This window comes from Vanessa atalanta, chromosome 9 (genome assembly GCF_905147765.1).
Source record: "Vanessa atalanta chromosome 9, ilVanAtal1.2, whole genome shotgun sequence".
Classification (NCBI taxonomy): domain Eukaryota; kingdom Metazoa; phylum Arthropoda; class Insecta; order Lepidoptera; family Nymphalidae; genus Vanessa; species Vanessa atalanta.
In genome coordinates this window covers 5497035-5521914 of record NC_061879.1, presented here as the reverse complement: position 1 = coordinate 5521914, position 24880 = coordinate 5497035, and the positions used below count along the sequence as shown (strand labels likewise).

Genomic DNA, 24880 nt, shown 5'->3' with positions numbered 1-24880 from the left:
CGAACTAAACGACGTAAGTTCTTAGATTTTTACAAATAAAACTAAAGCCTAAATGAAATCTAGACAGGCGAAATTTTTAAAAGCTATAAATTCGTAATATCGAACATTTATATATGAATAAATAAATCCAATTATCAATGTATCTAAATTAAACTTAGCTATTATAGTAAAAATATAATGACCCCATTATGTCTAACATTAATAAGATTATTGGGATATATTTATCCTGATACATAACTGGCTATAAAACATTTTCTAGACATAATTCTAAATTAATTAAAAATAGTTTTTAATTAAATTTCACATATTAATTTTGCTGCCAGAATACGCGTTTTAGGGTTAATCAAAATAATAATTCTGCAGTATTTTAAATATATTCTGACCTTTTTCGAATTTAGCGGAATTTAAGTATGGTTTTGAGAAAACGGAATATGATTGGCTATTTCAAGGTAATCTTGCCATAACAATAACAGTGAAAATCGACATCGATAGGTTTTAAAACAGAATTACCGAATGTTTGCTCACGAGTCCACACTACCCAATGACATGCTCATAAAAAATAAAACGCAATCATTAATTTATAAAATATAATAGAATCAGTCGAGCACAATGATTTGAGAACGATTTGTGTATTTTGATTTAGAATAATTAATACATATTGCAAAATTATATGAAGTAAATACAACTTCCAAATATACATTCCAAACATACTAAGTTTAAAACTTTTAAATATTACATATTAAGCTGAGTTTTGAATTAATTGTCTGAACTGAACAATGGGTACTGGTTCCAATAAGATAAATATACTTTTGTCGCTAAAGAGTATTGCATACCGGCTGTTATCTTTTGGCAGATTCAAGACATTTGCGAGTTCATACATATGTTAATGTTGTGTTTATAATATTTGCGAATACACGAAGTACAGGAGTGGTCAATTAAAACGATATATTTACACGAACATGATAATCAATTCATTGTATAAAACAAAAATTGAGTTCAATTATGATTAAAAATATATATAATAATATTTTATTTCATCAGACGAACTTATGATAGTGTTAATTAATATATAGGACCTCATTACTAAAAAATCATAACCTGGTCGAATAAAGAAAAGATTTCTAAATATCACTTACCATGTTCCACTCTGTATTGAAATGAAAAATATTAACTCTAAATAATTTCATTGATGAGTTTTTTTGTAACAAAACCAATATTTTCCACCATTTATAAATCTTTTCTATACTGTCTTTATATGAACAATATATTGATCAAAATTTTTCATCCTTATAAAAAGCTTGTTAAAGCTTAGAAGAGCCAAAATATATTACTGTATTATTAGTAAGCAGAGAAGAGTATATAGTCTTATTGCTAAAAATATTTGTCATAGTATAGGTACATAGTCTATGTAACAGTAACATATTATTATATTAAAATAGGAGTAAAGCAGTTTTAATCTATACAATATATTATAAAACTAAAAGGTATACACTACAGATATACTACAGGATACAATCGGTAGTTAGCAAATATTTTTGTCAATTTCTTAGTTTTAGTTTTTACCTATGCATTCATAGTGAATGTTAGTTTAATAACATTTTGTTGAGGGTTTGTAGTTAAACAATATTGTCTGTAAACACCTTCATGACAGAAAGTGAAATTGGTGTTCAACTAAAAGCCTGCTAAGCAACATGTAAAAGAATGCCGATGTTGAAGAATAACTGATGTTACAGTCAGAACTTCTCGATTAATATTACTTTTAACCGAACATATAGGTTAGGTAAGATTAATTTGCTTTCTTTAAGGGTCACCTGAGTCATCTGACTGTACAAGGACATGTCATAAAATACCCTTACCCAGACACGCTCACGTTTACAGAAATATATAAAACTAACCTATAAAATAAATTATACCATTAGTTAATTGTTTTATTGACCACGGTACTGATAAAAATTAATTATGGCAAAGAAAAAAATGTTTTAACTGTAATATCAAAGATGACGAACAGAAATTACTTTTGATTTGTTGCTTAATATAATATTGTCTTCAGCATTTCCGTTGATCACGTAAGGCATCGATCATTAACGCTATCTTCTTTTTATCTTATAAATTTTAAATCCTTTTCAGTTCAATTTTACTTTTAAACGTCGATTAACCATGCGAATATAAAAATGTCATATTTATGTTGTGCTATCACTATTAATGATGTAAAGTTTTTCAAAATCTGTTTCAATATAAAGCTAAGAATTATTATAATACATAGGTATATTTTGTATTTGTGATGAACTAATTAATAGAACTCGACAAATCTTACATAAAACGCTACATAATTAAGTTATTCAAATTATTCTAAGTAATTGTGACTATATTAATTTTTATTATATAATATTTAAATTTAATCTCTAATATATAAATATAAAATTGTATAAAACTATACAACGAGACGAAAGTATAAATTAAATGCAATTAGAGAATTAAGTAAAATTCATATTAATAGAAAATGTAAAAGAAAAATATTTTAAGCATTTTGAGTAAACAAATATAAAGGTATGTTATATATGTTAATTATATTTTTATTTATAATCTCAATATATAAGAGATTCTATGTAATTCAAATTTCAAGGAATGTCATATAATTATTAAGTACAGAATATCAAATGTCTTTTTGAAAATCTCATTCAATTTATATAAACCTTATTAACTAGTTGCAATTTTAGGAAATATATACAAAAAAAACATACACTGTGACAAAATTTTGTAACATTCAATAGTCTAGGTCAAAGTAATATTAAATAATTTTGAATAAAATAGTAATACAAATAAACTTCTTATTACTCATTTCAATAAAATTTGTACAAATTCTTATGTATGATTTTCAAAAAAATAATGTAGCCTGCCACAGTTATATAATGTTCCAAACAATCATTTAACATTGACTAACTTTATGACATTTACTAACATAATATTTTCTATTTCAAGATGTTTTTAATGCTTCCACACTGATGAAAATACATAACTGACGATTTGGATCTACTTTCCGTCGTAGCTAATTTCCATAAAAAGAAAACATTTGCTATGTTTGTGACAAAATGTAAACTAACATATGTTAAATTAAACACCCAGTTAACAAAATATATAAATAAGTCTAATGTTTTTAAATCATAAACAAACAACACAATTTTCTTACGTTTTCTGTGGCAAACGATTTAGTTCTTTAGAAATCAATATCTGTTAGTATTAATTAATTATTTTAGGAGAAAAAGTTTCTGGGAGAAAATGTTTTAATAAAGTGCTGTTTTTTGTCATAGACTTTTAATTTTTACTTCCTAATTTACTCCATTCTATAGAAACGTTGACTGGATATATATTTTAAGTACACTAATATTATTGCTGTTATTACTAAAGGCAGTATTTTCTTAAGACATTTTTTGTTACTGATGAATTTTTAAATTTAGTTTTTTCTTACTTTCTGATTGATTACAATTTTTTAGGTAATAAACACGAGCTGTTGTTTGAAAAAAATATATCAATCATTACTTCGAGAATCACCACATTATAATATAAATTTTTCTTGTAAAAACGAAACATATTCACCAATTAGGCTTTTTATGTGTGATCGTCCATTGTTGGAATGTGTTGTTAGGGTCGCACGGAGCTAAGCCTAGTGTTCTTGAGTTAGGTTGTAGTGTAAGGCAATAACTGTGGAGACGATGTATTAATTGGTTGTGATTTTCGTCGTACCTGAAATAATAAAAATATGATTAAAAAAAAGACCATACAGACAAGCTGTTACAAAACAGACAATACTTTATATCCATTGGCTTGACTATTATAGTAGTTGTACTTATACACGTATACGCAGTTACACGCACACAAGCTTAAAATGACAGAAACTGAGAAGTGGAAATTGGTATAAGCACTCTTAACCATAAACTATGAAATTTCAATGGTAATTTAGTAGTAGTAGATAGGTATTTAGTATTTTTTTGTAACATGTTTGTAGTTTTACAAATAGATAAAAAACGTGAAAGACAATAGATAAAATTAAATTTAATAAAGCACTTATAATTACTTACAGAACATTACGATATGATAAAAGAAATCAGGTTGGTAATGCATAGATGATGTAAATAATATCAAGATATGTATACTTTATTTAATTGGGCTATTCTTTTCCAACATTTGAAATATCAAATAATGTCAGTTAAATGTACTTATTTATATATCCTACCTGAAAGTCAACAAGTATTAATTCATGTTTGAATTTATGAATTGGCAAAGATAAAAATATCTGTGAAATTTAATTATAGAATGGACCTTGCCCCATGAAGGATTAATTGACTTTGATGTTATAAGCTTATCCTGTCTTCTCGTGTAATACGATGATACTATCAAAGTGATCAAAGTTACTGTGAATATACATAACATTGTTGTAAATGTATTGTGATTAAGAATTCCTTACACCAACTACATATTACACACAATGCCAATTTCTATGGACAAATCTTACCATTTAAAATCAGGTGGATTATTTGGCTATATGTCCACATTAAAAAAAATACAATATCAATTTAAATTAATATGCATATTTACCTCCATGGGCCATCGACAGTGCCAAGCCTGCAGATTGCCTGTTTGACACTCTCCTTGTCTGCTTCAACGCACCTCTCTCCTACACCAAGTTGTCCTGCCTCATTCAGTCTAAACAGTTGATTGTTGCCCGCTCCATGACAGGTTGTTGTGCCTGAGAAAATATTTATATATTAGTTGTTTTATTAAAGAAATGGTTGGACATGACAAAGTTAGAAAAAAGAAGGGTTGCTCCATATTACATCATAAGGGTAATCAAGAAACGCATCTGTAATCCAGGGTTTCGAGAATTATGATGTCCGACGAATACATTTATCGTCGACTGTTAGTATCGAATACAGTTATTCGTTACGAACAATTGAAATGGCTGAAATGTTTTGTCTTTGGCTATTTATACACATTTAAATATATTTTTTACACAAATAAAAAATTAAGGTATGCATGTAAATGTATTTCGTGGATAAGTAATTAGGTTAACTTACCAATGTATGCTGGAGCTGCTTTTCCCATGGTATCCAAGCAAAGATCAGCTGCTTTATTTCTAACCATGCCCCAATGAACATTTTTAGGCAGTTTAGGAAATTTATCATAAACATCGTACGCCACATTTTCCATAAACCATCCGAAGTCTTTGCATTTTAATTTTTCTTTCAATGCCACCTGTGCACTTATGTCTCCCATATCCAAGAACCTAGCCATGGGTTCTCTCGTGTAAAAGTATTCCTTATGTTCTTCATCGAACCATGTCTCAATGACCCTTTTGTAGTTAATAGTTATTAGGGATCCTTTGCGGTTTTTCGCTAAATCTCCAAACGAGTATGGCATGAACGCGCGATAGACATGACCTACTCTGGAACACGGTACCCATTCTATACTTCCGCCACATTGCCAAATTTTAAAACTCAATTCGAAGTTTTCTCCACCCCAAACCAAAAGTCCTGGGTCGTATGCACCGATCTCCAAGAAGTATCGTCTGTTAATAGCAAAAAGACCACCAGCATGCGTTGGACTTTTATAGGGTTCGGATTTGTGTTTGTGCAGATTTGCTTCTCTGTCTGGAACTTCGTTCTCTTTGTAGAGCATTCCCCATTCAAAAATTCCCCTGTAATTTGTCCCGTGCTGATAAACAGGTCTATATTCGAATGTTCTGTGATCAATGCCATCAATTACTGGAACCGTCATAATTCTATAATCTCTATAAATTGGGGCGAGAAGAGGAGGCAACCAATTTACATTTACTTCACAATGGGCATCTAGGAATACAATGACGTCACCGGTTGCCTCTTTGGCGCCTCTGGATCGGGTACGAATGAGACCCTCTCGCCGAGTATTTCTAATGAGTCGAACTTTACCATGCCATCTTTTTATATAATTATCTAGATTTTCTTTGAGATTGTCCTTGTCGGAGAAGTCGTCTACCTGTAATTTATTGTAGTTTAGTATCGGTTTTACACTAGTCCAGGAATAGATATTGGAAATTATAGGGATATCATATGCTCATCCATAATCAATGCATTGATTTTATCATTAAATAAATGCAAGTTTAGAAAAAAATTAAATGTTTACTATATTCAAGCATAATCAATAATAATCGAAATAAAATTATTTCCACTTACCAGAACAACTTCATGTAATACGTGCGGCGGTGATCGTTCGATCACAGTGTGAACTGTGCGCATGAGGACGGTGAAGCCCTCGTTATGAAACACTATGATAACAGACGTGGTGGGTAAGTCGTGGGGATAATGCCAATACTTGCACTCGTCTAGTCGCGTGTCTGGTATGGACCTGTTTACAACATTAATTTTTCATATCATTCAGTGAATAACCCTTTACAGTTTTAACTTAATTAAATTTTAATGATTAAATTTTTGATGAATGATTATGATAACTGTAATTGCATTAGGAATAAAATAACACTCGATAACAATTTCTTGTTGGTTTATTAAGATTATAACAGTAAATTGACTGCAAAAATGTATGTAATTTTCTACAACATCACTTTATTAAACCTAAATTATATCATGCATTGTTAATCAGAATTTATAATTATATTTACGAAAAAAAATAATAAAATAAATTTAAATATACCGGTTCATTGCAATATCATCAGAGGCTGCTATATTCATGCCATATTCACTTTCAGATTCTGCAATATCATTGGCACGATCTTGTGACATGTGATACGGCATACCCTCTTCTCCTGGCCCTTTCACGGTCCATTTTGTTTTTGGTTCAAAGTTGCCAAGTTCTAAACATAGTATATAATAAAATAATATTTAGATTTAAAATTTCTTTTTAGGAGTGACATATATTAAATACAAAAAACTAGGGATCTGCCCTAGCATTGCACAACTACATTTAAGATTTTTTATTCTATACATATAGGAATTTATTTATTTAATTATTATTTTTTACGATTTCAGTGGGCTGACGAGCAAATGGGCCACCTGATAGTTAGTGGTAACCACCGCCCATAGACAATGGCGTTTTATGATATATTAATTATTGGTTACACCACCAATGCGCCACCAACCTTGGGAACTAAAAAAGTTACATCCCTTGTGCCTGTAGTTACACTGGCTCACTCATCCTTCAAACCAGAACACAACAATACTGAGTACTACTGTTTGCGGTAGATTATCTGATGAGTGGGTGGTACCAAGATAACAAGGAACCTCTTTTCCTAAACTTATTGTCAGTAGTAGTAGTGTGTAGCCATACTATAGTCTATTCCAACCAGAGTAAGAGTAAACACAACTAAGCAAGTTTAACATAGAACTAAAGCTGCATCATAAAAGCTTCACGAAAAAAATTACACATAATGTCTGTGAAGTTATTTTCGAAACTTGAAACTTGTGAGTTTCTAAGTGGAATAGTGTTGAAAAATGTATTATAAATAAATATATATTAATCAAGATCTGTTTTGTAATGCATTACAGCGGAACTATTAGCAATTCACATGGATATAAAGTTAATGTTGGTGTACTCCTACTTCAATTGGAAAAGGCATGTTGTCTTTAAGTACAAAACTTTATCTTTTGTAACTTGTACTTTAACAAATATACAATTCACTAATGATTTATATTTAGTAGTACTAAGGTAATACAGACTTAAATTTAGGGTTGGCTTATTTTTCTTAGTATATATTTTGTAGGTTCAAACTACCAAAATTATTAATGAGAAAGTAAATCTGTCTGTTTGTCAGCTCATCACAGTTATACTGATTAATTAAAATTGACAGAGGTAGCTTAGGATGTGAATCTATACATATAATAAAATTGGGGTGTCTGTTTGTAATATTAAAATAACCTATTTTTACTAAATGCATATGTATGTATACACGGTACAGATACCAAAATAACATTTTTCACAATTTTTTTTTGGCTAATACCTGGAAAGGCTGAAACAATTCACAGGACTTTCACTGGCAGATAGGGGATGTAATAAGGAGCAGCTTATGCTACTTTTATTTTAGAATTATATATAGAATTAAAATAAAATACCGCTACAATATCCAAATAACTTAAATTCAAACAAAGCGCACGAAAGATGCAGGCACAGCTAGTAATAATATATAGTCCAAGAGGACAAAAGTCAAATAAACAACATATCATTGATTGAGAGTTTGAATAAACTATGATATTGTTAATAATGCTTTTATTGGCACTATAGAAGTAATAACCTGCATATTAACATTTAGTTATTAATAGTAGTAGAAATTTTTCAGTATTATAAATAAAGATGTGTATTTAATAAAGAACTGAGAGTGGTGCACAATATAGCTAAGTTAATAGAAAATTGCATGGGATATGTAAATCTAAAGCACAATCTTAATTTCTTATTTGATTGGATTCTTCTTTGAGTGCAAATAAATGACAGGATTTATAGCAAAAATTAACTCACAAAGAACAAGAGCACTTGTCTATTAATTGTTACTTTAAAACAGCTATTTGGTGAGTAACGATTCCCATTATAAAACTATAAAATATATTTTTAATAATAACAATAAATCTTAAACCACAATACATAACTTGAATTTGAGTTCATCTTATATCACCACAAATAATAACACACGTATTATTCAACTTCAGTAATTATTTGCTGTATTTTTTAATGTATTTTCAAGACTATTATGATAAATTACATTATTAAATAATCATTTAGTTTACAATGTACATTTTTAAAGCATATTTCAGATTATCAGTTTTAACATTCCATTTACTATTAACTAATCAGAATCAATTAAAATCAAATCTTATCAAAACAGCATGTATCCTCAATTAGTGTATGCAATCGGATAAACAAGATTGGGATCTAAAACACTATCTCCTAAACAGAAAATAGATTAAAAAAAGAAAAAAAAAGGTTTGGATATGTTAAAAAAAATATTTGAAAATTCCTGTTAAATATGTATATTTTTAATATCATTTACAATTCATATATTGTTTAAATATATGTACCTATATGAAGTTGTTTGTAGGAAATGATACACGAAGATTGCATCTCTAGGGCATATAACTGTACATATTATTATCCTTTTGTAGATTGAAACTAAGTACACTAAAAATAACTTACCGGTTTTTAACGTTGGATATACATCTCTATGGAACTTTTGATAATTCGGCTGAGCATCCGATATTACAATATCGTTAGAATCAACGTCGACACTTACATACGAATAAGAATGCACAGCATACAATAAAATTAAAAGGATCGCACCAATCGCGGTCATACGAATAATTCTACCGCGTCTTACGTTTGTTATGCGCATTTTATCGTATATATCTTTTTATAGTATCATTAAAATATTAATAATTAAACGCAACAAAACAAAAACCAAACTTCCATGAAAGAGAATGCGGCTTCCGATGACGTTTCTGTCTCGTGAAGTTGTGAAATTAATATTTACAACGTCTACTATTACGTTCCATTTCAAGCTTTTTGCTCTTTTAAATTAGTATGTACATAAAAAATATATATATGCTTAATAATTATAAGTAATCATTTAAGTTTTTTAGGTTCATCTTTTTACTAAAGGTGATCATTTATAAAATTAATATCTTTATTTTTGGATAAAATAAGGCTGATTTAAATATATGTTTCTTAAAAAACGACACAATTTTGGAAAAAATATAAAATACAAAAATATTGAATATTTATACAAAAAAATTAATGTAAAATTTTCCAATGTATTTGTTTTTTAAAACAAAAATCGATACTACGGCTGTATAGTGCAAAAACTTTGCGTTATTAATAATGAACTAGTTAAAAAAAATTGAATGACTTGTGACATATTGTGAGTTTAAAATAATAAACCGTTGATTATTGATTTCAATTTTTATAATTTTGTTTTGATTTTTTTACAATAGCTACATACATAGTTACTACATTATAATTAATACTTACTTTTTAATACTTTTGAATTAAATTGATATTTTCAGATTGTACAAGCTGTTACGAAATGGAGAAAGAGAAAAGTAAGTCTTTGTAGTGTTAAAAATGAAATAGTATTTTGCTTTAAACAGATATAAAAATTGCTATCAAATTGGCCTTAATTTTACAACTAAATCTATTTACAGTACAAGCTTTCACGGTTGAGAACTTTATTGGTAACTGGAATGGGGATTTTCCGAATTATCCCCTAACAACACCAGACTTAAAGAAGCCTCATGCAGTGATGGGAGCTTTGTTTCAGGTTTTTGATCGCCTTGGAATTGATAGAGATGCTGTTCTTATGGTGAGAACATGTTATAAGAGTTTTTTTAGTACAAGTTTTATTTTTTCATTAAAATAATTAATTTATTATTATCCTTAAAATTTAAGTTTCAATTGTAATGAACTTTTTTTCTTTGTGTCCTATAGCTTAATCAGAAGTTTTTTTTCCAATTCAGGCACCACCCGAAGAAAGCCGAAATGAAAATACTATCTACTACTGGGATTTACTTCCTGTCATCAATATGACTAGAGTTATAAACCATTTAGTCTCTGTAATGCCACAAGTTGATGCTACTATCAGTATCACACACTTCTTGCAACCAACAGTCACAACATCTCATTCCATATTGCTTTTATTGTTTAATTTAATGGTTTTTAATGAAGAGAGACTGAGGGATATAGCTCCGTATGAGGAGGAATTGTTTTCTAAAACTGAACAGGTTTGATATTACAAATGAAATTATAATTTGTGTGGAGACTTATGTGTGAGTTGATTTTATTAGTAAATATATTTTATAATTTCAGGTAAAACTTTTAGAAGATAGAAAAAATCGATTACTTGAAATGCTAAATGAGCAAGCTGAAGAAAAAGGAAAGAGAGCTGAAAGATTGGAACAGGTAAAGTCACTTTCTAATTACTACAATTAGCTAACCTAAATGAGAAATAAATATTGAAAGGATTATCCTATAACAGTTTTTATATATGAATATATGTATTTGGAGTTTATATTACACTTCTTTGCATATACAGGCATGTCTTAACCTACGTTACAGGGGGTACAAACTGCTCCTCACCAATGAAAGTTTTGGACCTTTGTTGTGGTGCTCCAGCAGGTCACTTAAAAATAGTTTTTTGGGGAAAGGGGATATCGCTAGAACACTGTTTCCACCCAGGGGCTTATTGTGCTTAAGACATGGCTACACATGAAAATGATTTGCAACATTGCTGATTCTGTTATATAACAGGAATTTTTCTTTTTCATACATGAACATGATAATTTACAGAAGATTTATCACATATGTGAAGATTTATTAATCTTGTTATCACATGGCATACAGAAAACAACAATAACAATAAGAAGTCCACTCAGGAACTCTTAAGTGTGTCTTTTGTGTAAATGCAGCTAATTTGAGTGCTTTATCCAATATTTTAATTGTGCAAGCCTATCTGCGTAGGTCTGGTACTACTCACTCATCAGATATTCTACTGCCAAACAACATTGGTTGTGTTCCGGTTGAAACAGTGAATGAGCCAGTGCAACTACAGGCACAAGGGACATAACATCTTAGTTCCCAAGGTTGTTAGTGCATTGGCAATGGAAGGAAGGGTTAATATTTCACAGCACAATTGTTTATGGGCGGTGGTGATCACATACCATCAGGTGGCCCATTGGCCCAACCTTTATCATAAAAAAATCAATTATTTCAATTTTAGATAGATCATGATGTAAAACAATTGGAAGAGGAGCTTAAACAAGAAAATGATGCATTTGATGAAGAAAAGCAAGAATTAGATGCAATATTGAAGGAGAATCGTCAAACAGAAATAAATCTTGAACAGAAAAAAAGTCACAGAGATGCATTGATAACAGAAATTGAGAAAAAGCAAGCTCTCAGAGTTTATGATGCTGATGATATAAAAGCTCAGGCAGAACAGGCAGCTCAGAATGTTCAAGATGCTGAAGAAAAATTAAATTCATTAAGAGCAACACTCATGCAAAAGGAAAATAGTTTGAAAAATTTACAAACTATCAAACCTAATTTTGATACTGCTAATAATTTATTGCATGAAATAATGAAGGTTACTGAGAGTTTGAGGTAAATATTTATAAATGATTCATTTAAATTTTTGTTAGACAATGAGTAACATTGTGCATTGTGTTATATGAATTTAAATTGCAGGGATTATGAAAATGGTGACTTAGATTCAGATAGCAAAGAAGGAGAATTAGATGTCCTTAATACTGAAGTAAATGAACTTGAAGCTCAGCTGGCTGAGATCAAGGTTGCCAGAGAAGAAGCCAGTAAGAAAAGACAAGAGAGCCATGCTAAACGTCAACAAGAGAGAACACTGGCACAGAGGTATGTATAATAGTGGTCTTTATTTTCATGATTATTGGTAAACTTAAAATAAAAACTATTCAAATATCAACATTTTCTTAGTTACATTATTTTGTAGTATGATGAATTTATACTTATATGATATGGTAGTGGTAGGCATCTATTTCCATTTATTGTCATTGTCAGTGTAGGATAATTTAGTAATACCTTAGATTTTCTCCACTCGGCCAGCCAAGAGATCAAGTTGTTTTATATTATTTAACAATGATTTTTAATACTAGTAATCTTCGTGAAGCTGAGGAGAAAGACAGGAAGAGCAATGAAAGATGTAAGAAAGCAATGCAGCGTGTTCTTGAAATAAAGGACTTGACCACAAAGTATGAGCAGAAAAAGGTAGAAGGTGTAGAAGAGCTGACAGAAATCAAAGAAAATTTTACGATTGATGTAAGTACTGTAATGACGGTAGATTTCAATACATTTAGTTCTGAAACAAGTATAAACATGAATATAAATAATTGCAAAATGAAATGAAAATCATAATATAAATGTTAAGAGAAGCATACTACAAGATGTGGTATTATAGCAAAGTTAGCGTTTTTATTAATTTATAATAATATAATTCAATATAATGCAATATTAGTAAGTAAGATGTTACTGAATTATTTTCATTCCATTTGATTTTAGTTAAAATCTACAGAAGAAGCTCTTCTGAAGAAGGCATTAGAGTCCAAGGAAAAGATTGAAGACAAACTAAGGAATCGGAAGATCTGAATTGACTGTATCAATTTAGCCTCTAAGTTTATATTTACGTTTTAATAAAAATAGAAGAGTTTAATTTTAGACTATTATAAAACATGAGTTCTGTATAAATTAATATTAAATTAAATCATTGAATATTACATACTTTATTATTATTTCGTTTTCTATTATCTTATTGCCAGGTATAAAAAAGTGTATATAATTAAAAATTAAAATATTTCTTAAATGATTTCTGGCAGTAAAATATATAACACATAGTGTGATTTCACGTTTGTGAAATTTCCTTTTCCATTTCCTCCTCTTTCCCTCTTACGCCGGTACACTTTGGGTGGAAACTATCAGACCTATTTGTCTAAATCTCATTGTCTGTGTTTATTTTATTTGGTTGAACGCGGTAATCTCAGGAATTAATGGTCCGGTTTGAAAAATTATCGTAGCCCATTATAGAAATTATATCGAGGAAAGTTATAAGCTACTTTTTTATTTGGTGGTAGGGCTTTGTGCAAGCCCGTCTGGGTAGCATTAGCAGCCTGTAAATTTTCCCATTGCTGGGCTAAAGGCCTCCTCTCCCTTTGAGGAGAAGGTTTGGAGCATATTCCACCACGCTGCTCCAATGCGGCTCGGCTCGGTGGGTAGCTACCACCCACTCATCAGATATTATATTCTACCGCCAAATAACAGTACTCTGTATTGTTGTGTTCCGGTTAGAAGGGTGAGTGAGCCAGTGTAATCATAGGCACAAGGGACATAATATCTTAGTTCCCGAGGTTGGTGGCGCAAAGGTGATGTAAGGAATGGTTAATATTTCAGCGACTTTGTGGTGACCACTTACCATCAGGTGGCGCATATATGCTCGTCAGCCAACCAATGCCATAAAAAAAAAAAAACTATATCACCACCGCAATGACCAACAGAAGTGGAGTATTAATGAAAAAATGCTGCAAAAACGGGGGAAAATATTAAAATAAATAAAATATGAAACCATGTACATTATACAATATTCTATATGTAAGATTTTTTTTTTGATTCATCTGAAAATAATTATCACAATTAACCTAAGCATTATTATAAGGGATTAAGTACTTAAAGTATATAAAGAGTCAAGTCGGCGAAACAAATTAATTATAATAAATAAAGTTATAGGTACTGCACACAGCGTTTATAAAATATAAAAAAAAACTAATATAGGTATTTACGTTATTCTGAAGGTTACGTTTTTCCCTTCGATGAATAAATAGCAGTTATTTTATTTTTTATATTAGTGTTTAATAGTAAAAACGTTCATTTAGTGCAACTGGACCCTTTAATTGACCACTATTCTAGTAGATATCATCATTCTCTACTCACTCTCACTTGAAACTGGCTAAGACGTTTTGTGCTTTGAGTAGGAATATATATTGAAGTTCAATAATGAAATGCGAAGTAAATAATAATCCAGTTAAATAATGTTGCTGATTTGCAATAAGTCATTGATATGCAGAAGTAGAAGCAACCAAACCACTTTGCCACAGATGGATGCGGGATGAGCAGTTCCATACCACGTCGGTGACAAAGTCAGCAACAACCTTCTATCAATTCTATCAATTCAATGATATCGCGTTAATTTGCTGCCAAATGTTGTTTTTTTTACTTTTGTCCTCTCATGGTTGGAATAGAGTAAAGGTACTAATTGTTGTCGTCCATATATCTAAGTATTGTGCCTGAAAATGAAAAATAGCAGCAATCAGCTTAGATAAAATGACTATTCGAAAGGCTTTTATATCTGGCGTAAAATGTACAAAATCAATTCTAAGTTACAAAGTTCCCAAAGATCACCATCGTTTGCGACCTCGCTTGATTAGGAAGTTGATTTTCCAATCAGTGGCCAATCATATAATTGTTATTACTAACGGAACTAACCACTCCACGCCCCTGGCTTGCCCCTTCAACGTCCGCCGGTTAATTTGCTACGAGTAAAGTTTTTGTTTTAAATAGCATGTCTTTTGAAATAGTAGTAGTCAAAGGTTATAAAATTGTGATTTCAACTATGAATGAATTCAATATCTAGAAATACTTTTCACGCATACTAAAACCTAATAAATATTTTTTTTACAAGGAGCTTTTCAAAAATTGTGAACTGGATGTATTAATTATATATATACATTTAAATTATTTAAATTTATGTGGTCAGTTACTTGGTTAAGCAACAAAATATTAAATTGTACCTAACTAAAATATAACGCAATAAGATGATTTATATCTAAAATATGCTATTGAATTCAATAATATCGATCCCGACATAAGCACTTGAATGTAATTTATGACCATCATATATCATCTGTCTTAAACATCAAATTATCTATCTTTATATAATACATCTATGTACTAAAATAATGTAGGGCAGCCGTAAGATCATTGGCGTTTGGGCGGGCGCCGTGTCAAAAGAGTTTTAGAACGATTCATTGTATTCGATACGTGTAAAAATTAAGAACCTTGTATTTGTATTAAATTGTATTAAAATATTAAAAGATGGGTGCTGAAGATCCTAATGTATTAGTTGCTGTTGAGTTTGAAGTATATGGACAAGTTCAAGGTAACCAAATTTATTTATTTAGTCAATGTACCTGAGTTCTATATATATATGTATAAGACATGTTGGCGGATGGGCAAATTTGCCTAAAGATGGTAAGTGGTCACCACTGTCCATAGACATTGGCGCCCTAAGAAATTTTAATAATACCTTACGTCGCCAATGTGCCACCATCCTTGAGAATTATGATGTTATGTCCACAGCACAGGCAGCTATTATATAAAATAGTAATATGTTTTGTATGTTTTTCGTTAAAAAGATACAGTAAAATGTTTAGCTTATCCGTAATAAGTATTTGTTTGCAATGATAGTGTCATATATGTAGTTTCATATTATTATCATAATATCGTTTTCAAAAAGACAGTTATTTTCAACTTCTTTTTACTTAATAATATATATATTGCTTACTAAAAAAAATATTATCAAGAGCTATATAAGCAATATAAAATGCAATTGGTTGTCTGTCAAAAAATAACTTTGGTGTTAGTCGCGTACAGGATATCCTTGTAGATTTATCAAAAGTTGAATTAAGTATATAAATATATTTAAACATCTATTAGGTATATTTAATATTCCCCAAACATGTTTTTCTTCCAGTTCCAAGAAACAATTTGACATTTACAGTCTCACCTAACCTTTTTTCATACTTTCAAATAAAACTTTAAAGAAGAGTTCAAAACAAATATATTTGAAGAGTAGCACCAACTATGTTAATAAAGAACAGAGTAAAACCGCCTAGCTGTCTAAAGATATAATATAGTCAGTTTACCTACGACTCAGATTTCTTTAACCTACACGTAGACCTTAAAGTTGTTTATTGAGTTTTTATTGAGTTGTTTATTGAGAGATTGATTATCACCTCTACAATGAAGTATATTGTTTATCATTTTAGCTCTAAAGCAGCTAAGTTATCTATTCTAATGCTATTATAAATTAAGAAATTTAGTGGTAAAGCGGTTTTGAAAATAGTGACACAATGGTAAATTATTTTTTAGCTTAATTAATGCTTTATGAAATTCTTTAGCTATGCGAATAATATTGACTATTTTGAAGAAGACTTACCAACCAACCACTTACCAAGAAGACTAAACCATATTGGGAAATAGCCATTTTTCGATTAATTAATATCAAACATTAAAACAATATTAGATAATCAGCAATATTAAATACCATTTTATTGGACCGTATTTTATAACTGAAAATCACTAAAACTCATCAACATAAAAAAAAACAAGTCAAAAGCAATATGTAAAAATTCAAACCGCTAGAATTAATGTTTTTCATCACTTAAGTATAAGTTAATTAAAAACATTAAAATTGTACCAATTTCTTTACGACTATATTGATGTACCAAAGTTCAGCTAATCTTTCAAAACCTCAAATTTTATGTAAAATTATACGACACATGAACAATCTACATATTACATGCTATCTCAATCATGACATTAAGTTATAAATAAATTGATAATACTCGCACTTGTTTGTGACTCCGCAAAGTCAAAACAGAAAATGAAAGCAAGCCGTATATTTTTTTATTTTAATTGAATTATCTAAGTTGGTTTACTATATTTAATTAATCTCTAAGGATTAGTGTTGTAAAGATAAAATTGATTATTGTCTGGTCGATTTATTAATTCTGTTTTATGATTTCTTCGCACGAGTGCAATGCTGATACGAAATATACTACTGAATGTCTTTATACACAACGTTCACACCTTTTTGCCACTAGATGCTAGTACAAACCACAATGCATTTTAAATATCTTCGAAAATATTCATTTAAATTACAAGGTGTATAAGGCCATATTATTATTTATACGATTAATGTTATACTATTTCAAATCACTTTGGAAATAACCCATTATTTCTCGTAAAAAGTATAGGGTAAAAAATGCTTATTGTGGGTTGTCCCTTAGAGATACAGATACACATCGCGGACTTTTTGTAGACCTTTTTAAGGTGTACAATATTGTAATACATTATTTTGATCTATCTTGTAGGGTTCAGCCAACGTTTGCAATGTAAGCGCAAAAAATTGTGTTTATTTGCGACATGACATTAGAAACCTACTATATTATGCATGTATTATACATAAAATTCTTCCTCTTGAATCACTCTATCTATTAAATAAAACTACATCTAAATCTTTTGCGTAATTCTAAAGATCTAAGCATACAGAGGAACAGACATATAGCGGGAATCGACTTTGTTTCACTAGTGAAGAATAGCCTATTTCAACCTCAAGATAAATAAAAGCATATAAAAGTCCTTTTAAATCGAATTGACTCGATATAATGGATCGAGAGTGTGAAAATTGAATGCTCAATATTATTAATTTAGGATTCGCGAAAAAAATATCGTTTTCAATGTTGACGAAGCTGTTATCGGAACTTTTAAGGTAATCAAAGTAGAGAATATGAGTAGTTAAGGGAAATAGGAAAAAATAATAATTGAAGAACTATTTGTAGAGCACAATAAAGTAGAGCCATTAGCAAATCAAATGGAATACGTAAATCTAAGGTTAGTTTATCTAAATTCCTTTTTCGATTGTAATAGCCTGTAGTTCATACATGAGGACCAAAGCAGGTCATACAAAAAAACACATGTGTAATGACATGTTATCACGTGTTACGGCAGTTGAATGGTGTAATATAAGTAGCAGGAAAGTTTAAGTAGAATAATCACTGTAATTAATCTTCTTTCTTCTTTTTTTGTAATAAACTTCTGAGTCACTAGTCCAAATATTAAGAATGTTTTCTAGAAGGAATGAATATATGTACGTTTGTGTGTAAGTACATAATTTGTATGCATCAATGTGATATATGTTTCTTTTATCTTGCATATCTTGACTGTAAATAATGAAATCGACTCCAAACCATCCATCAAAGATTTATCCGACTAGTTATAACACAATGAACTCAATATAAGTATAAAGCCTGTGCTATATGTTTCTTTGGACGTAAAACTACGAAGTTAATACCAAATTACATACAGGAAAAATACCAAGCTGCATGTTTAACTAAAATGTCATTAAATGAAAATAAATAAAATCCGCCCTAGAGAACATTTAAAAACTAGTCAAAATCAAATTATTACAGTACAGTGTTTCGCTCAACGTAGTATATAAAAAAAAAAACATTACAAATCACCTATTAAATAGTATATAATGTTACAGTTTGAAATCTGTTCCGTAGGCGAGGGCTTCAAAAATTGACGAGTTCGTCAAATTAACATTTCCGCCGAGGCTTAAATAACTGTTGAAAAAATAGTAATTTTTAATAAATAAATAATTGAAACAAAGGTAATCGAATTTATTGTGTTTGTTTGTTTAGGGGAGCGCACTTAGCCTTAGATTGAAAGAAAACATTAAATTTAATTAAATTTATATTTAAGTTATTTTGTTTATCAGCCGAACCCGAAAATATTTTTATATTTTTATATTTTTTTTTAACGTATGTTGAATATTTTCGCGCATGTTTCAGAAAAATCACGATTTTCACATAATCGGTCAATCAACCTTTTTCCAGGCGTATAAGGCCTTTTTAAAAAAATCTGATACGAACGATTGTTTGTTTAGCCATTTAAACATTTTAATATGACCTAGCGCTTTGTTATATTTAGATTTTAGAAGACCATTAGAAATTTAGGTCGGTGTCAGAGATTTGGAAGCTGTCTGTGTATTGTGTGCTATTGATTTAGAAACTGCAAATATCTATTTTCGAAAGAACGTATATTTTTATTTAAAATTGTATTTAAGCGAACTCTTTTGCGAAGTAGTCATTAAACACAGTGAGAGACTTTAATTTTTGTCTAAAACTGTAGATAATATATAGATTAATTTAGGGAACACATTCCAGGGTTTGATATTATTGCTTTAATTATAAGTAAGGATCTTTTTCATTTTTTATTTTAACGGCTAGTTATAAGGATATGACTATTGAGGATTAATTAATATTTTAATAGGAATGTAAGTGTTGCTGAGGTTTTAATTCACGTTAGTTTTTGTTGTCAACTCTTATAATTTTTACTAAATAAGTATTTAATAATTCTCGTTTTCATTAGAAGTATATAATTCCGTTAATCGAGTTACCTAGAATTTGTCGTAATAAAAAAAAAAAACTCTTCTCCCTTTATATACTCACTCGGGAGAACAGGATATTAGTGATTCGATTAAAAATAATATATTTCTTTCTTCAGGTTGTTTTTTTACCAAGTACTGCAAAGACTTAGCGGAGCAGCTCGGAATTTGTGGATGGGTGAAGAATACTAAAAATGGCACCATAGTTGGCAAGGTGCAAGGAACGAAGTCAAACTTGGATTATATGTTAGTTATTTTTGATACTATATGCATCTTATATAAAATAGTTTTTAACACTTTGGATAATCACCTGAAATTCTCAGCAAATACTTTACTATACTAATTGACAATGAAGTAACAAGTTCTGTCCATTGAACTAGCTTTTTGATAATAATATAAAAAAAATATTTTTTTTGGTATCAGATATTATAATATGTAAACTTTTAATAATTATGTTCGTGTCATTAATTTAAAAAAAAAATAATTGCTGTGATATCTGTGCAATATGTAAACTGATTTTTTCTCTTACTTTTTCATAATATCAATGTCATGAGAATTCACAATTACCGCCTATTGATATTTATATATTGGCGCCTTAAGAAATTTTATCCTTTAGAACTGAGATATTATGTACCTTGTGCAGTTACACTTGGTCACTCGGTCACCCTAGCATTTTAGCATTTTTTAGCATTTGCAGCCCGTAAATGTCCCACTGCTGGGATAAAGGCCTCCTCTCCCTTTTGAGGAGAAGGTTTTGGAGCATATTCCACCACGCTGCTCCAATGCGGGTTGGCGGAATACACATGTGGCAGAATTTCGTTGAATTTTTTTTTTTTTAATTTAAATTAGACACATGCAGGTTTCCTCACGATGTTTTCCTTCACCGCCGAGCACGAGATGAATTATAAACACAAATTAAGCACATGAAAATTCAGTGGTGCCTGCCTGGGTTTGAACCCGAAATCATCGGTTAAGATGCACGCGTTCTAACCACTGGGCCATCTCGGCTCTCATCGGTCACCCTACAAATTACAAAGCAACAATACTGGGAATAAGTGTTTGGTGGTAGAATATGTGATGAGTGAGTGGTACCTACCCAGACGGGTTTGCACACAGCCCTACCACCAACTTGTTTTGCATTATAACATTGATCTCACATTCGTTTAAATGTTACAATAATTAAAATAATAATTCTGTTTTAACTCCAAAACCAAATTTCAGAGAATTCTTTTACAGAATAAATTTTGGTAGACATTAGGCATTTAGGTAGTTGAGATATAAAATGAAATGATACATCGAAAGGCCATTATAATAAAAGCGAAAACAAATACTGGTCTATAAATACTTGAACTAGAGTGTACTTTGGACTACTTCCAAGTTTACCAGTAATGAGTCTGTACATCCGCGACGTAATGTATATCTCATCAACAAACAACTTTGTAAACAAAAATAAATATTTTTCTGTGTATTTCAATCATGTTCAGCTAGTACGTTTAATGTAATGTTCATCTGCAGAGATAGCCGGGTCAAATCTGAGCCAGTACTGAGGTTCAATTGCGTGATTTGTATATAAATCACTTTATTTCTGGTATTGAAGTAAAATGTTTAGATGAAATTCTGGAATATGTATCACCCAATACAATGCGGTGGAATTAGATCTAAATCTTTCTCTTTTAGTGGAGGAATGATTTGCCCGTAGTGGGCCACTGACAAAATGGTTTTGTTACTGAGATATATATCATATTAGATTATATAAAGACGAAAAAAGATCAAAATCTGTTATTTTTATTTAAAGGATAACGTAATTAGCTGGTTCGTTTTAGGACGTTCTCCTCGTGATAACTCATATTTTTAGATAATTGTAGACCATAAACCTAGATATTATAGTAATGGTATACATATAATTAAAATCTTAAAGTTAATTTACTTATAGATCTATTCAATCACAAGGGCACGCCCCACACGCTAAATTGTCGGCGTGTATGACGCTCCTGCATATAAGATGCCTTAGTGTGTGTGAGATGACTAGGATGAGAATGAAGAAAAATTTGCATAAAAATAAATACAAACTAGATTATATTAACTTATGCACGCCGATAATTTTACGTGGAAAGTCGCGTTTTCATGAGTGAACAGATCTATACAACAGGCATAACTTAATTGCCTGGCGCATACTGGGTATAAATAATGTTGGTAGTGTTTAAATAACTTATAATAATCCTATAATCGCTCTCTTTCTCTATCTTTTATCTTATTTTATTTGTCATTGTAATAATACGGTTTTTTAAATGAATTATTTATTAATACCTTGAACTGTACGCAAAGCTGTTGGTCCTGCCGCTAATCTCTCTCGGTCACCCTATCGTACTATTTGATTGTAAGATTAGATACAGTAACAGTACCTACATAATAACGTGCACTGTCTACAATAGTCGTCAGATATTGGGAGTCGTTGAGATTAACCGCGATGACCGAAAATTAGCCAGGGAAACATTATTTATTCAACTTGTCAAAATACGAAATATTATCGAACTAAAATCTTTCTTTATGATATGTTGCAATTTTGCTGTTTTTTTAAGAAACTATGTAACTAATAACAGTTGTCGACTACTTACGTTCGTTGTAGAAGTGTTATATAGGTGTTTTTTTTTTAACTGATATTACCACTCCTATTTTTCAACTCACACAATTAAATACGAAATAAATAATATAGAAGTAATTTATTTAAAACGACTACGAATACTTCATGTGTAATAAGATAAGCGCTAGTGTAGACCCTGCATAGCACTCCGTAGCACGCCCTACGCTCGTTTTGTTATTGTTCCTTTCGACATAACTATTAGAATTAGGTACATTAACAAATGTTTCCGTTACCGTTACTTCAAGTTATAGTTAAATCTTGGATTTTAATTACTAAGAGTTTCTGATTAAATTGTTGACTGTTTATTTGTAATTACCCAAAAATTAGTTTACCAGATATTAGTTACAGTTTTATTATGAATAATAATTCAAATTTAAAATATCAATTTAGCTATATTACTTGTTGCGTTAATCGAAACGGTTGCATTTTAGAAACGGAAACAATGTATAGATTATATTATATTTTGTACATAAATATACACAGGATATTGTAAATTTCAGTAATCAGATCCGATAAAAATATCAATCAAAAACGTTTTGTCATAATATTAATCAATAATAAGATAAAAAATTTAGTTTTAAATATATTTTACTAGTAATGTTCATGTCGCAACCAAATCGTTTAATTAGCCTTTTTATTAATAGCCTAGCCATTTTACTACGCGATGTGTAAGCTGAATGGCAGTCAACTTAATCTGCATTGAAGGAATATTAATATAATATAGCATATTTTGGTCAGGCTTAGTATTATAGAAATTAGATAGAAGTTTGTCAAAACTAGCTTATGTAATAAATTTATTATTTATTACTTTTTTTTCGTTTCACACCTGATATATACGAATAAAATGTTTGTTCCAAATTTTAATGTGTTTCGTGATTTTTGACGAAAAAACATAATTGATAGGGTTTCTAAATAACTGCATACGTCGCTGTTGCTTTATTTTTTTTATTGTTTCGGTCCAAGCTTCCTTGGATTGTCAAATACCTCAAAATTAATTTTATATATTTCATATTTTATTTTAATATCTGTTCATCTCTGAGCAAGACGTGTGTACGTCCCCCTTTTGTTCAATTTTGATTGCAAGCAAATAGGGACGATGGTTTTTAACGGTTAGTTAATCTCAACCAACAGTACTCTGTATTACAATGTTCCACTTTGAAAGTGAATTCATTACATAGGCACAAAATGCATTTTAAGTCACATCGTGGCTCATTGACCATGTGAGGAACGGTTAATTTGTTATATAAGTCTCATTATTTATGGGTGGAATTGATATTTCTGATTAATTTTAAAACTTTTTTTTCAAAGAGACATTCAATACATAAGTGACTAATTAACTAAATGCTTTAAATTATTCTGAAAATAATAATTGTCATGTCTATGTAATTTTTTGTTTCAGGCTAGACTGGCTTAGCACGAAAGGATCTCCTGGCTGCAAAATAGAAAAATGTGATCTTAGAAACTGGCAATACCTGTCGCGACTTGATTACAACAACTTCAGTATAAGATTTTGAATTAGTTCATTAAATTATAATTATAAATTGTGTTGTTTATTACCGCTATTAATATCATAATTTTTCTAAATACATTTTTATTTTTTATGCATAAAATAATATGGCCTTAAGAATAATCTGTTTATAGTTCAAGTACTTCACCGTCGAGTCGACACACGTTTTTTTTCATTCTCTTCTACATACAAAAGTTTGTACTATAATCGAACATGGGGGAATTTTTGAGGGATGAAGAGAGCTTACCTTATTTTAATATTTTATTTTAATAGAGTTAGGTAATTTTCGTTGTTTTCTCAATATAGTTGTTAATATAGTTTTCTCAAAATATAGAGAAAACTAAGAAATACTATAGTATTGCCAAATAGAACAGGGATGTGGGAAGGACCAGGGATGTAAATATCCAGACACAAAATCCAGTTTGATATTTACTACTTATTAGTGAATATCTTCTTCTTACCTGAACCAAGATAAATTAATTTTCATGTGCTGATTTGTACTTATAAAAATTATCTCATGCTCAGTTGTTAAGGAAAACATCGTGAGTCTATTGAAGCACAGACATTCACATACGGTAGCCCACTACTCGTAACGTTGTGTCGGATGACAATCTGCCACATGTCTATCGACCCGCACTGGGCAGTGCGATGGGATAAGCTCTGGCGTTCTCCTTAGAACGAGGAGAAGGCTTAGATTTTATCTTCACCTTGTAATCAGGGTTGCAACCTTTAACATTTTATTACCAGGTCAGTAAAAAATTATATGTTTTACGGTTTGTGATTGTCTGTGCTTACAGTACATAAGCAAAACTAAATTAGCAAATTATCTTGTCAGACTTGGGGATTTTTATTTACCTATTTTATTTTCATCAATTTCCTTACTACATTTATATAATTTATCATTGCACATTTCTGAAAACTTCGACTAAAATGTATTTTTATCTAGCTGTCAAGATTA

At 30.1% G+C, this 24880-nt stretch overlaps 3 protein-coding genes across 3 annotated transcripts; 2 read left to right on the top strand and 1 right to left on the bottom strand.

Moving 5' to 3' along the window:
* Positions 1–3574: 3574 nt before the first annotated feature.
* LOC125066550 (N-acetylgalactosaminyltransferase 7) lies at positions 3575–9467 on the bottom strand. The gene is made up of 6 exons (XM_047674669.1): positions 9169–9467; positions 6682–6841; positions 6207–6378; positions 5073–6009; positions 4594–4744; positions 3575–3741 (listed from the first exon to the last, which is right to left on the bottom strand). Exons 1-6 carry the CDS (start codon positions 9362–9364, stop codon positions 3591–3593), a joined length of 1767 nt encoding a protein of 588 aa, XP_047530625.1. The 5' UTR covers positions 9365–9467; the 3' UTR covers positions 3575–3590.
* A 441-nt stretch (positions 9468–9908) lies between these two features.
* LOC125066557 (golgin subfamily A member 4-like) lies at positions 9909–13258 on the top strand. The gene is made up of 8 exons (XM_047674682.1): positions 9909–10070; positions 10173–10330; positions 10485–10748; positions 10834–10926; positions 11744–12126; positions 12211–12390; positions 12651–12813; positions 13054–13258. The coding sequence occupies exons 1-8, from the start codon at positions 10055–10057 to the stop codon at positions 13138–13140; spliced, it is 1344 nt and encodes a 447-aa protein (XP_047530638.1). The 5' UTR covers positions 9909–10054; the 3' UTR covers positions 13141–13258.
* A 2269-nt stretch (positions 13259–15527) lies between these two features.
* Positions 15528–24001, top strand: LOC125066591 (acylphosphatase-2). The gene is made up of 3 exons (XM_047674724.1): positions 15528–15700; positions 19894–20020; positions 23815–24001. The coding sequence occupies exons 1-3, from the start codon at positions 15637–15639 to the stop codon at positions 23927–23929; spliced, it is 306 nt and encodes a 101-aa protein (XP_047530680.1). The 5' UTR covers positions 15528–15636; the 3' UTR covers positions 23930–24001.
* Positions 24002–24880: the final 879 nt, after the last annotated feature.

What these genes read in the sequence shown, in the direction of transcription:
- LOC125066557 (XM_047674682.1), top strand. An exon ending in ATAGAGATGCTGTTCTTATG is followed by an intron (nt 10,331 to 10,484) that starts GTGAGAACATGT and finishes TTTCCAATTCAG; the next exon opens with GCACCACCCGAAGAAAGCCG. An exon ending in AAGAAAATTTTACGATTGAT is followed by an intron (nt 12,814 to 13,053) that starts GTAAGTACTGTA and finishes ATTTGATTTTAG; the next exon opens with TTAAAATCTACAGAAGAAGC.
- LOC125066550 (XM_047674669.1), bottom strand. Translation starts at nt 9,364, where the DNA reads ATGCGCATAACAAACGTAAGACGCGGTAGAATTATTCGTATGACCGCG. An exon ending in GATGATATTGCAATGAACCG is followed by an intron (nt 6,379 to 6,681) that starts GTATATTTAAAT and finishes TGTTGTAAACAG; the next exon opens with GTCCATACCAGACACGCGAC. An exon ending in ACTGTCGATGGCCCATGGAG is followed by an intron (nt 3,742 to 4,593) that starts GTAAATATGCAT and finishes TTATTATTTCAG; the next exon opens with GTACGACGAAAATCACAACC.
- LOC125066591 (XM_047674724.1), top strand. Translation starts at nt 15,637, where the DNA reads ATGGGTGCTGAAGATCCTAATGTATTAGTTGCTGTTGAGTTTGAAGTA. An exon ending in AGTATATGGACAAGTTCAAG is followed by an intron (nt 15,701 to 19,893) that starts GTAACCAAATTT and finishes TTCTTTCTTCAG; the next exon opens with GTTGTTTTTTTACCAAGTAC. An exon ending in AAGTCAAACTTGGATTATAT is followed by an intron (nt 20,021 to 23,814) that starts GTTAGTTATTTT and finishes TTTTTGTTTCAG; the next exon opens with GCTAGACTGGCTTAGCACGA.